The 13,331-nt window shown below is 50.2% G+C and overlaps 4 protein-coding genes across 4 annotated transcripts; 2 read left to right on the top strand and 2 right to left on the bottom strand.

The window, feature by feature from the left end:
• Positions 1–2: 2 nt before the first annotated feature.
• On the bottom strand, positions 3–4,110 carry J7337_001001 (uncharacterized protein; the record flags this gene model as incomplete). Its single annotated transcript, XM_044818746.1, has 2 exons — positions 3–3,983; positions 4,054–4,110. The coding sequence occupies 2 exons, from the start codon at positions 4,108–4,110 to the stop codon at positions 3–5; spliced, it is 4,038 nt and encodes a 1,345-aa protein (XP_044686448.1).
• A 1,957-nt stretch (positions 4,111–6,067) lies between these two features.
• Positions 6,068–6,652, top strand: J7337_001002 (uncharacterized protein; the record flags this gene model as incomplete). The annotated part of the gene is made up of 1 exon (XM_044818747.1): positions 6,068–6,652. The coding sequence occupies one exon, from the start codon at positions 6,068–6,070 to the stop codon at positions 6,650–6,652; it is 585 nt and encodes a 194-aa protein (XP_044686449.1).
• A 1,754-nt stretch (positions 6,653–8,406) lies between these two features.
• On the top strand, positions 8,407–10,341 carry MIR1_2 (mitochondrial phosphate carrier protein; the record flags this gene model as incomplete). Its single annotated transcript, XM_044818748.1, has 3 exons — positions 8,407–8,687; positions 8,743–9,359; positions 9,410–10,341. 3 exons carry the CDS (start codon positions 8,407–8,409, stop codon positions 10,339–10,341), a joined length of 1,830 nt encoding a protein of 609 aa, XP_044686450.1.
• Positions 10,342–11,954: 1,613 nt separating this feature from the next.
• On the bottom strand, positions 11,955–13,051 carry J7337_001004 (uncharacterized protein; the record flags this gene model as incomplete). The annotated part of the gene is made up of 4 exons (XM_044818749.1): positions 11,955–12,092; positions 12,148–12,641; positions 12,704–12,816; positions 12,888–13,051. 4 exons carry the CDS (start codon positions 13,049–13,051, stop codon positions 11,955–11,957), a joined length of 909 nt encoding a protein of 302 aa, XP_044686451.1.
• Between the last annotated feature and the right edge of the window lie 280 nt (positions 13,052–13,331).

Genomic DNA, 13,331 nt, shown 5'->3' on the forward strand with positions numbered 1-13,331 from the left:
TTTCATTGCAACATCTGCTGCATGGCATTCAGCCTGTAGCTTTCCCTCCGCTCCATCAGTTGAGAATGCCGCCCACTGTCGATAATTTGTCCATTTTCAACAATGAAAATGGTGTCAGCTTTCTGCACAGTATGCAGCCGATGAGTGATGGCCAATACTGTCGTGCCCCTTGATGCTCTCTCGAGACCCTCTTGAAGGGCTGCTTCGCTGGCGGCGTCAAGAGCACTGGTACTCTCATCTAGGAGCAGTAGCCTGGGACGACGAACAAGAGCACGGGCGATTGCGAGGCGTTGTCTTTGGCCGCCTGATAAACGAGAAGCTGAGGGTCCGCATTCAGTATCGTAGCCATCAGGGAGGGCCTCAATAACATCATGTATATTTGCTAAACGGCAAGCTTCCTTGATTTCATCATCTGTGGCTTCATGACCGGGAGATGCTCCCAAGCCAACATTGAAACTCACACTACCATCAAAGAGGGCAGGATCCTGAGGTACTAGAGCAATCGTATCTCGAAACGACGCTGGAAGCTTGCTGATGTCGTTGTCATCGATGAGCACGCTGCCAGATGTCGGCTCGTATAAACGCTGGACCAGGTTCATGATCGTCGATTTGCCCGCTCCTGAAGGACCAACAAGACCACAAAACTGGTTGGGTGGGAGCACGAAGGAGACATTGTCGAGTATAGTGGCGTCGGGTCGGCTAGGATAAGCAAAGGAAACGTTTTTGAACGTCACCTTTGCACCTCCACGACGATGGTTGTCCGCTGGGCCGAGCGACTTTTCTCCACCGGATGCTTCGACATCCCCCCCAGTCTTAGAAGGATCTTGTCCAGGTTTTCCTGTGTGTGTGCTACTTCCCATATTGACGATCGTCATGACGCGAGACAGGGCCAGGCGAGCACGAGAGAATTCCGGAGCAAGTGAGAACATGCCACTCCAAAGCTGAGCGCTCGTCAACATGGCGACCAATATAATAAGGAAGTCCTTCTGAGTATACTCTCCTTTCATGATGAGCTGTGAGCCCCACCAATACGCGAGAGCGTTGATAAAGGTACCGGTTGTGTATGAGATGGCCAGCCAGATGTTAGTTGTGACCGAGGCGCGCACAACCTGCTCCCTCGGAGGCTTCAGTAATCGGGTGAAACCTTCCATATACTCATTTTCGAGGGAAAGGACGGCCACTGTACGGATGGACTGAATAGCCTCAGTTGCAAGTGCTGTGGCAGTAGAGAAGGCCTCGCGGTGTCGCTCTTCGTAACGCGCCAGCATGCGCAGCTGCATGAAACCTGTGCCAAGTAATATTGGAAGCGTCACAAGACACACCAAGGCAATCTTCCAAGCGAAGATATGGGAAATGATGACCGCGATGAGAACATTGATGAGGATGGCAAACACGGTACCGAAAGTTGAACCACTAAAGGCACCTACAGACATGCTATCTTTGGTGATGATGCCAAGGAGGCTGGTCGGTGTTCGTCCTTCAGACTGATGCCAGTGGATCCCTTGCTCCAGCAAGGATCGGAACGACAGAACCCGCAGATTGTAGAGAAGCCTTTCAGCGACAATGCCAAAGCCCAGCCAAGCAAGGAAGTTGGCTATAAGCTCCACGCCCGCGAGCATGAAGAACAAGCCTGCAAACAGGTTGCCCATGGATCTTATGTGGTCGAGGGTATTTGCACAAGGGTTGAGCGCCCCGACAGTGAAGCCAAATATGATACCGGAACCAGAAAAGGTAGCCCCGACGAAGACAGCAGCGATCATGGCGAGGGTGAACCAGCCCAGGGATGGTCGAATCAACCAGACAAGACCCCTGATGACAGAGCTGAAAGGCTTCACCTCGTCTAGCTCATCATCACCTGATGCTACTTCTTCTTTTTTCTTGGTCACCTCCTTCTCCCGGCCCAATATCTGGGAATCTAGTGGCTGTTTTGCCTCAGAAACCTCAGCCTGTTCGCTCAGCTGCGTGTCATTTCGGAGAGTTGAAGCTCCAATCGACTCGCCGTCCACGGATCCTGTGTCACTCTTATTGCCAACTGTCTGCAGTTTTGCCATGTGCGCAAATTCGCCATTCTCTTTGGCCATAAGATCATCATAAGTTCCTTGCTCAACGACTCGGCCAGCCTTCATGACGACGATATTATCGGCATTACGTATAGTGGATAAACGATGCGCAATCGAGATGATGGTTCTTTTCTCAGCAGCAGCCCTCTCGACAGCGAGCTGGATTCTCTTCTCACTCGCAGAATCGAGAGCTGCTGTTGCTTCGTCCAGGACAAGGATTTCAGGATCCCGGATCAAAGCCCGAGCAAGTGCAATGCGCTGTCTCTGGCCACCACTCACAAGCGACCCCTTGGGCCCGGCAGTTGTACCATAGCCTAATTCAAGACGTTCAATGAAGCTGGCCGCATCAGCTTGCTCAGCGGCGTGACGGATCAAATTGGCAATTTCGACGAACTCGGGCCCGAGAGCCGCAGCTGAATCTAATGCATTCTTGCCCTTGGCAGCCATCTTCGCGAGCTCGGGACCCTTGAGCAATGATTTGAGGTGTTTGTGGGACTCCTTTGGAGAGTTCACCAGACCTAGTGCGATGTTTTCGAGGATGGACCTGTCGAGAAGCGAGGGTTCTTGCTGAACGAAGCTAATAAAACTTCGTAGAGACTTGACGTTGAGTTCTCGCAAGTCGTGCCCTTCCAGTTCGACCGTGCCCTCGGTGGGATCATGCAGACGTGCTATTAGTGATGCGATAGTACTTTTGCCGCTCCCCGAAAGCCCGACGATCGCCGTATATTTTCCAGCCGGGAAGTCAAGCGTGACGTTGCCAAGGACAGGCTGGCCTCGCCGAGAGGCATACTCGAAGGACACATTGCGGAATGTCAGGGTCTTTGCTGCACTTGGAGGGAGTACAACACCCTCTCGTGAAGTTCCGTCGATGGATGAAGGGGCATCAATGTCTTCCTTGAGCCGCTGGAATGCACCTACGGCTGCTCCTAAAAATGGAAGAGTGGGTGCCATTCCGCCCAACATGACGCAAGCGTCTACGAGAAGATAGACGATGGCATAAATCTCACCAACAGTGGTGCTCCCGTCGTTGCGTGCCACAGATTCAGCGATCTTTTTACTGCCCTGCCAGAAAGCTAGTGCATTGCCGGAGTACGCGATGAAGTACAGCATACCGGTCTGGATAGCGGCAATGGAAGATTTAGCTATAGCGTACTTGCGAGAACGGGCCATGTGCTCTGCAAACTTCTCTTCAAGGCGGGGAGCGGCACCGAAAGCTTGAACGACAGCAACGTGCGACAGAGCCTCGGAAGCAATGGAAGAGGCTGCAGCGGATGCTTCCGTCTGTTTGACCACAAACTTGCCCAGGTATCTTCCCCCTAGTATTCCAGAAAGAAGAAAGGCCGGGAGCATACAAATGAGGATACCGGCGAGTCTTGGCTGTTTCGTGAAGGCAATAATAAAGACAGTGACAAAAAAGCTCATGGTTGTGATGATGTTGCCAACCTTCTCTGATGTGCCGGCCTGCACAGCTGTGATGTCGCCCTGGAGTCGGCTTGACACTTGCCCAGATGATCCACGAGTGTCGAAGAACTCTGGAGGTTGGCGCAGAAGTGCGGAGACGTAGCGAGTCCGTAAACGCTGAGCAAGACGCTGGCTGATGATGTTCCAACAGGTCAGATGACCATAGATCAGGACAAGCGCAATAGCGCCAATCCAGGCAGTCTTTATAACCTTGTCGTTGATAGCATTCTCGTAGTCAAGAGGATCAGATGCTGCATCGCTCGCTCCCGAGCCGCTACCATCTGCGGCGCAAGTGGCTCCGTTGAAGTTATCGATGAGCTGGCCGAATAGGACGCCCATAAGAGGGAAAGGAACACCAGCTCCAACGGCGCAGAGAGTACCCAACGCGATGAGGAAGTAATCGACCCAGGTCGGACCCGCGGCGAACAAGAGTTCGAGGTAAGTGAAACAGGTTTTGAGAGACTGAGAAGCGTATCAGTATCGTTTGCTTACAGCATTCATCTGGGGTCTGGATGAGATGGTGTTGACCTACTGAGAGAAAGCTTCTCTTGGGCTTCTCTGTGCCCGACTGATCAAGTGTGACGGACATGGCTGTCGCTGTCGATCGAAGGGTAAAGCGAAGGTTTCTTGGAAGAGCCTATCCATTGACTGACTGCTGCTAGTTGAGTAACGAGGCTGTCACCAACAGAGCCTGTCAAAGTTCAGCGATGCCTTAGTAGCCTACGAAAAGGCCCTCACTGCGCTCAAAGAGAGTACAATACTTGACAGAAGAGACAGAGCAATCTTGGCAGTCAATGCAATACGTCAGCTGTCATTCAGAAAGCCGATTTAGGAGCCCTGAGCCAGCGAGGCCCTGTTATGCAAGCATCATTTAGGATGAGTATGAAAGCGCGGTCGGCCTGGGCATCTAACCTTGCGTTGATGGATCGTGGATACCTATAATGGCCCTGCATTGCACTCTGCGCTTTGACACAATCCATAATGGCATGGCCTCGATGGGTCTCTCAGAAGAGGTAGGGTCGTCTCGGTGAAGTGGGTGCGAGGGTATATTGGCGACGGGTAGAACGTTTATCCTCAGGAACTTCATTGTGTCTGGTCAACGCGGGCGTGTTCATATGCAGCCAGGGTTGAGGATCAGATAAACCAGGATGCCCAGGTACTGTAGTGTAGTATTATGTAAAGAGACCAGGTGAGTCGGAGAAGAGTGTGGGATGCGCCACGCCAAGTGTGTTGGTGGGCTAAAAAGGAGCCAGCCAAAGAGAATGTGAATGGTGATCAGATAAGATGAAGATGGTGTGACTGATATGATAAGATGTAATGTGACATCCATGGCGCCAAGTCCGAGACGATAACAAGTGGAGTAAACCGCCGAGCATCGGAAGCGATCGTCACTTGTTTTTGCCGTATTTGCAACTCAATGCATCGTCTTGGCTGCCGGGGGGGAGAACAGTTCTCAGAAGGATCCTTTTGAGACGGTTCAGAGACATTTGAGAAGACAAGAGAGTCGCATCAAATGGAATTAAATGACCTATTCGCCATGACAAGGATGATGAACCTAGCGTGAGAAATCCTTGATAAAAGCCGTAGGCGTGGAGAAATGGTGGAGAGGCGTCGGAATGACTGCCCCCTCCCTGCCCTCCCGTCCTATCGGAGTAAAGAAAACCGCTGTTTAGTCACTAAAAGGCGTAGCTGGATGTCAATGTTCCGAGAGGCGTTTTTATGCTTATTCCATCGTCAGCGGGAACGGAGATTGGATATGGCTAGAGAGATGCTGGAGCTGGAGCTGGAGCTGGTGTCGACAAATGACTTGATTTCTCTCGGTGGATTCCATTTGTTCTCAGACTCCAATTTCCAGGCAGGGGGTCATCGGGAAGTGGGAGGAATGGATATACGGATGCATGGTCCAAAAAAGAACTCATCTGTGGGCTGACCTTGGGTACATACATACTGTACCTAGTAGACCCTTCACATGAATTGCTTCACCGGGTTTGATACCTGATTTAGAATCAAGAAACAAGCATGCACGATTGGGCAACCGATTAGAGTTGCATTTAGGTATGAGAAAAGTGGCAAAGGTTAATACTATGCTTAAATCACCCACTTATCGGATCCATTGGATTTCACAAGATCTTGGCGGCTCAACCCACCAGAGGCTGCAACTCACGCTTGCTGTCTCCGGCAGTTGATCTGACACTTTAGGATGGTCAGAGCTGTACGTGCTGAGCTCTGCCGCTTTGCACAGACAAGAGAGTCCAGGAACCTCCTCTCTGCACAGAGCCAATACTTGCCAAGGTGCTGATCTTGTCCAAGTTTCAGAAGGCAGCATCTTAGCAGGATCGCTACCCTGCTCTTGAATCTCTTGGTGTCGCATATATAAGAGGGGACGAGGCATGATGGTGTTTGAGCAAAGGTCTTGTCTCTACATAGATATCTAGAGCAGCCCCCGTTCTATACAAACTCGCTGAGAATAAAAATCACTCGTGCCATCTTACACATCAGCTTCTTACCCGAAACCGTCACCAATACATCGCGGCCAGCACAACACAATGAGCCAAGCAACACTTCGCACCAGCCGTCTCGAACTACGGCCTCTCGGGCACGAGCACGGAGATTATATTTATCAGCTCGACTCTGACCCGGAAGTCATGAAGTACATCGGGTACGGCAAGCCACTCACGGCTGATGAGTCGGCGATTGTGCACAAACTGCTCCTCGAGACAGCATCATTCGGGTCTGGCCTTGGATGCTGGGCTGGATTTTCCGGGGACGATTTTGTGGGCTGGTGGGTGCTGGCGCCCAGTCAAAGCAACGGCGATCCGCCCCAGGTGAACAAGAAGCGAGTCGAGTTCGGCCTAAGAATCCTTCCCAAGTTTTGGGGCCAGGGGTTCGCCAAGGAGGGTTCTCGAGCGCTGGTCAAGCATGGTCTCGAGGACCTCGGCGTGGAAGAGGTCTTTGGTGAGACCATGGCCGTCAACCAAGGGTCCCGAGCTATCATGGCAAAAGTTGGACTCAAGCACGTTCGAACGTTCCACAACAAGTACGATAACCCTCCTCCGGGAATCGAGGAGGGCGAGGTGGAATATCGAGTCACGAGGGATGAATGGTCATCACAACAAGCATGTGCTGTGTAGTGTGTAGTCGATGGCGTTGTAATAGCTTTAGACATCATCTCTAATTACTGCTTGAGCGTTTTCTGGTTAAAAGTCTTGTTCATTTCTATGCATTGTGACATGAATTTCAAAATAACGGCAGCCTTGTGCCGTGATAAGTGTAGGTGGAATTCCTTTTCACCCCTCACTTGAGGAATTACAACAACAAAAGAGAAGAAAAAAATACTTGGAAGAATAGAAGGGGTGTCGTCCTGGCTCTGGTCTGCCCATCCATCTTTCTTGGACCTCTCTGGCTTCCTGCATCGGGTGGTGGCAACAACTCCATCTAATGCCGGAGGTGAGGATGATAATGGAACATGTGGGCTATATCGCGCATCGTTCTTGGTCTTGGCCACGCGGCCAGTCTAAAAAGGAACATTCGGCAAACTCCGCTTCATGTAATGGAACAAGAGTTACTCTGTGCAAGGGATTGATCTAAGGAGACCTAGTCTTGGATTATCGCTCGGTTGAACTATGGCTTGGCACCGTAGGTCCCTGGTAAACCGGTGAATCGAGAGCCAACGTGCAAGTTGTAACTAGACTACCTAGTCGGTACATACAGTACAGTACATAACATCAGTCATTCGGGATTAATCGCTTCAAGGAAAAAGTTCAAGACCGAAAACATACTAGCTAGGTTTCATTCCGTGGGGGCCACTCAACTCTTGTTATTGGACCTGGTCATACATATAACATGCACGAGATGGCATTCCTGCAAGGTTGCTCACAGACACCCTATTAGGTAGTTTCTGGCGAGATAGCCTATCGGCCATTGTATTGTGTTGTCTGAAGATGGGAAATCGATTTATAAACTTAAACTACCTCTAGGCTCTAGGCTCTAGGGTACAAAATAAATAGCACAACGAACCTGAAGTGTAAGTTGGCTACTGTGTTTCCCGAGTCGATAGGGGTCCATCCACAAAGCGTAGGGATTTTCTATGTAGTACACATGTATGTAGCTAACTTAGTTGCAGTGGGCTCAGATGATCCCAAGCTTATGCCAAGCCGCTTGATATGACCAGGGTCCATGGGCAGCCTTTTTCGGCATCGTAGAAATTATTCAGTCTCTCGTCATTTTTGGGTCTAGCATTATGTTATTGGTCCGTTCAGTTATTTTAGCGTTGCGGTGCTGTTGGTTCTTATTCTGCATGTCGACTTATTTCCAAGACTGCCATGCCACTAACACGACACGACATGACACTCCCTTTGCCCCCTGGAAAGGATGAAGCTGTTGACGATTGGATCTTATCCATCAATCAGATTAGATAAAAATTTTCACATCATCCATGTTCCGATCTCGGGTCATTTCCCCCACTCGTTTGCCACTTGTAATCTGATGCCGTCGGTTGACCAGCTACGGACCCCGTCCTATTGGGGAAAAGGCCAACTGAGAGCATCCCTTCAGCCCAGAGCCCAATGTTTTTGATAGCTCCTTGGCCTAAAGCCTCGTTCGTCTCCGAGGCAAGCTACAATGGACCGTTGCAGGGGAAGTGTACCGCGTGGAGAGAGAGTTCCGGTGCAGAACCAACGCATGGTAATATGTAGGCAGACAGCTGATAATCGCCCAACTCTCGCCCTTTGCATATGCCCATGTCAGTGTTACATCGCACTACATAAAGAATGCAATAGTTCCCCATCCTATCCTCACCCTTTACATCACAGTTCCAGTGTGTTGCAGCTTCGATCGTGACTTCACTGCACTATCAATTACTGTTGAACTCAACTCAACAGCAAAAATGTCAGCCCTAGCAAAGATCCGCGAGGGCCTCGCTCGCGAGGATAATACTCCTGTCGCACATACTCTGGCTCCCCACGAGAAGGAGATCGAAGAGGCTCCGGAGACTATCACCGAGACTGGTCCTGGCCATGACAAGGAGGCCACTGCTGGTGCTCTCCCTCCTGACGATAAGGGCAACGATTCTGATGTGCCCAGTGAAGATGTCCAGACTGGAGTCAAGGAGATTCAGGCCATTACCCTCACTTGGGGTAAGGGATCCCTGGCTGCTCTCTTGTGTCTGTAAGTTGTACTCCCTAAACCGACTCTCGGCATATCTCTAACCAGACTTCAACAGCATCTGGACACTCTTCCTCATAAGTGGATTCCGTGGTTCCTTCTACCTCGTCTTGGTGCCTTATGTTACCAGCGAGTGGCAGGCTCATTCCCTCATGACCACCATCCCCATCGTGTCAGACGCCATGACTGCAGCCTGCTACATCCCCATGGCCAAGGCCCTTGACGTCTGGGGACGCGCTGAGGGCTTCTTGCTCATGAGTGGCTTTGCAACTCTTGGTCTTATCCTCATGGCTGTATCTCAGAACCTCGCCACCTTCTGTGCTGCGCAAGTCTTCTACTCTGTCGGATGGGGAGGTATGATTTATGCTGTTGGTGTCCTCGCTGCCGATGCATCTAATCTCCGGAACCGAGGTTTGGCCTTTGCCTTTACTTCCTCGCCATACATGATTACGGCTTTTGCCGGTTCCAAGGCTGCCGCTGCTTTTGTCCTCGATGTCAAGAACTGGCGATGGGGTTTCGGCTGGATCGCTATCGTTCTGCCGTGTGTCACTATTCCTCTGTTCCTTGTCTTGAAGGTCAATCTTCACAAGGCTTTCAAGAAGGGAACAGTCACCAAGACTCATAGAAACCGGGGCTTCTTTGGTAGCATTTGGTGGGTCTTCAACGAGTTCGACGGTCAGTAACTCTCATCAAATTCTTGCAGCGGCTCATACTGACAATCACAGTTATCGGAATCTTCCTCTTTGGCGGCGGTCTTGTCGTCTTTCTCCTCCCCTTCAACCTGGCTGCACACGCGCCTGACGGCTGGTCTACTGGCTACATCATCGCCATGATCGTGGTCGGCTTCTGCACTCTCGTCTTCTTTGGTGTCTGGGAGTATTGGCTCGCCCCTGTTCCTTTCTTGCAGGGGCGCTTCCTCCTCGATAGGTCTGTCGTTGCCGCTTGCATGATCGATCTTACCTACCAGATCTCTTACTATACTTGGAACTACTTCTTTACTTCATTCTTGCAGGTCGTTGTCAACCTCGGCCCTGCTGAGGCCGGCTATGTCAACTCTACTTTCCAGGTCGTCTCAGGCGTTCTTCTCTTCATCGTCGGCTTCCTCATCCGAAAGACTGGCTTCTACAAATGGACCTTTTACTTTGCAGTACCCATCTACATCTTTGCGCTTGGTCTCATGATCCACTTCCGCGCTCCTAACCAGTATGTTGGATACATCATTATGTGCGAGATCTTTATCTCCATCGGTGGAGCTGTCTTCATCTTGGTCATGCAGCTTGCTGTCCTTGCTGCCGTTGCCCACCAGTATGTCGCTGCTGCGCTTGCTACTTTGTATGTTGCTGGAGGAGTCGGTGGTGCGGTTGGAGGAGCCATCTCGGGTGCTATCTGGACGAATACCTTTATCCCTCAGCTTATGAAGAACCTCCCAGAGTCAGAGCTGGCCAATGCACCACTGATTGCTGGAAATATTGTCAATCAGCTGGCTTACCCCGTCAACAGCCCTGCACGACTTGCCATTCAGGAGTCCTATGGCTTTGCCCAGATTAGAATGCTTGCTGCTGGTGTTGGTATCGCGTCCTTATTCTTCATCTGGGTGCCCATGTTGAGGAACATCAACGTCAAGAAGCTGAAGCAGACCAAGGGTCTTGTCCTCTAGAAAACTTGGCCACTCCAAAGATCCCAAGTTGTGGATTGGGATAACCGCACTGCATCCTTGTTAGGCAGAGCCAAAGCTTGGGGAACCCCTTACCCAAGGCATGGCCTTGTATGTGACGGACTGATGATCGTCAAGCAGTTAGTACGCTGTGTTCCATGATGAACGAGTTATTAATGGGGACGAGGCAGCTTGGCGAAAAGTAATGGTATAAATATATTTTTGTTTCGTTTATTCCAAATTCCAAGCGAGACATGTTGGCATGCTACGTGATCGTATTTGATATCCACGAAGTGGACGAGACTGGTGGACATGCCGATGACTGGCCGGTGCTACACTCCGTCAATTGAGCTAATGATCTCACATATCTATCGTACCAAGTCAGAAAGGTCGAAGCATCCTGTGGGTGGAGTTGTTGAGAGTAAACCAAAAATCTCAGAAGGCTTTCTTTAAGGTCAAGCCAGGACTTATATATATGTAGCAGTTGTATATGACCTGTGACATTTATAGGTCTGACAGGATTGATGGGCCTCACTTTTCATTGTTGGTGAGGCAAAGCAGTGCGAACTTTATAGCTTGTTGAGGTTATCACGACTTTCGTTCAGGGATAGAGATAGAGATGTGGTAGAATGGCAGCTCTCGGCCCTGAGCTGTACAGACCTAACTCAGGCACTCAGCCAATTTTGCAGGAGGGCCACGAAGATTTTATTCACCCAGCAACTACCTACTTAGATAGGCCTGATGATTCTCGTCGCTCTCCATAGGCAAATCTTGAACACATCATTTTCACATACGACCATACCTACTAGAGAACTCGGGATCCCGTCTGATCTCCCATAGATAAACTAATAAGGGGCGGATTAGTAGTTGGTTCGGTGACGACCAGTGAATTCCCGCTGTTGTATGTCTTTTTGCCCTTATATTATCTGTGATACTGTTTTCGCGGCTTGGTGAAGGGGTATGTGTGAATGGGTCATCGGGACATATCGTTAGATAAGCTACTCTGGGCTTCAGAGAGACCGTCAACATGGAGGCTTATAGCAGGAGGTTAAAGCACAGTATGGTTCAAGAGTACAAACATATATATATCATGATTATCCTACCTCTCCTTTCTTTTCAGTTTGACCTGGTTTGATATAACACCCACCATCAAATGCAGTCCACCATTTGTTCAAACAGGCATTGATTTCGTTTCCATTCAATGTTGGTCTTTATATAAGGAGATACAAACAAAGCCCATTGTTCGGCAAATCACATGGGATAATTGCTCCCTAAGGCTGTCTCCAATCCACGACAACCGGTCAAACAAAACAAGTCTAGACGCCAGTCATCCCAACCTATCTGTGATATGAACATCACCCAAAGTAGAGATCATCCATGTATTCATTTCGTCTGATATGCTGTAACGGCAGATTTAAATTCTCCATATACCTTGCCAGAACTGGTGCCACTCCACTATCACCAAAACACGCGCTCGGCCATCATGCACATAATCGCACCTTTTTCTGCATCAATTTCCTTCTCGGGATAGTAAATAGGAAATGCCCTGCCAACGCCGGATACCTTGGCGCCCCCTGTACTGGACGTAGCTTGCTGTACTGGTTCTGGTCCCGTACTTAGTAGACCTTCTTCTTCTCGTCGATGCTGAACTGGCCAGGGCCGCTGTTGACGAGAAGCAGGAGACCACCAACGATAGATAGAATCTGGAAAAAGTCGTACTTGGCAAAGTCCTTGTGGGGGTGGTGTTCATGGAGCTATACGACTTGTTAGCATTCTATATACAGTCGGCACACCCCGCATGCTACTCACTGTCCAAAAGTTGTTGACCAAGAGGTTGAAAATGCTCAGGATGACAACAAGAAGCGTGGCACTGTACTTGGCTTTGAAGCCAACAACGACCATGACGCAGGAAATTCCTCCGAGCGAGGAGACAATGACACGCCAGAGAGACCACTCTCCACTGAAGACAAATCCGATGAAGAGGAAGATGAGCAGAACGCGACCAGCGAGCTGGAAGTACATTTTGCGGTCCTTCTCATCGATCTGGGGAAGTCCTGCAAAGACCTGCGTCTTGCGAACCCAGGAGTCGGACAGGACCATGACAAGGCCACCAATGACAGAAAGGTTTCGGAGGAAGAAGTTGAGATCGAAAATGAGACCATAGCCTAGAGCCTGTGTGACAACAACACCCATAAGACCGGCGACGGCATAGTCGGAATGCTTTCGGATGATGACAAGAGTAGAGCAAGAAAACATGGCAATAATGTTGACGAGCAGGAAGAGATGAGTGATACCGGAAGGAACTGTCATGTGTCAGTACTGCCAACCGTGTCCTCTGGGACCAGAAACGCAATGCGCATCTTACTATGACGATAGTCCTTCAGGTAAAGCAGCTGATCGGACCATTGGGTGACAATGCGAAGGGCATCTTCGAAGAAAGTGACGACGATTAGGAAACGGCCAATAGCAGGAAGGTAGCTGTCAAAGAGGACAAATGGTCAGCTCTCGGAGCTTCAAAGGTATTTTATAAAGGACGTCGCTCGACTCACGGCTTGATCGGCTCGCTGATTGTGTCGAGCGCATCCTCAATCTTGCTAGTATAGGGACGAATCTGCTCAAGAAAGCCCTCACCCTGCTGAGGATCAGCAGCCTGTGAGCCGCCGTAAGGCGCGGGGCCACCGAGGCCGTAGCCGGAGTTGAATCGCTGGGACATTGCTTTGTGTAGAGGTTCGTGTCGTGTGGAAGCTTGTTTCACGTGCAGACCTGCTGACGGGCGAGACGAAACAGGGCGATGCTTCCCAGGAATGGAAGTCGGTGGTCGTCGTGAAGCAGAAGAGAAGGAGACTTGGAGCAGCTGGTGAAGCCTGATGGGATGATATTCAGGGCGTTTGGATTCGACCAGAGACAAAAGCAGATGAGTTCCAATTGGGGGGTGTTTGTTTGAGAAGCTCGACAAACAAAGTTTAGGTACCTTACGGAAAGTATAAAAAAGG

The sequence above is a fragment of the Fusarium musae genome, chromosome 1 (assembly GCF_019915245.1).
Source record: "Fusarium musae strain F31 chromosome 1, whole genome shotgun sequence".
Lineage (NCBI taxonomy): Eukaryota > Fungi > Ascomycota > Sordariomycetes > Hypocreales > Nectriaceae > Fusarium > Fusarium musae.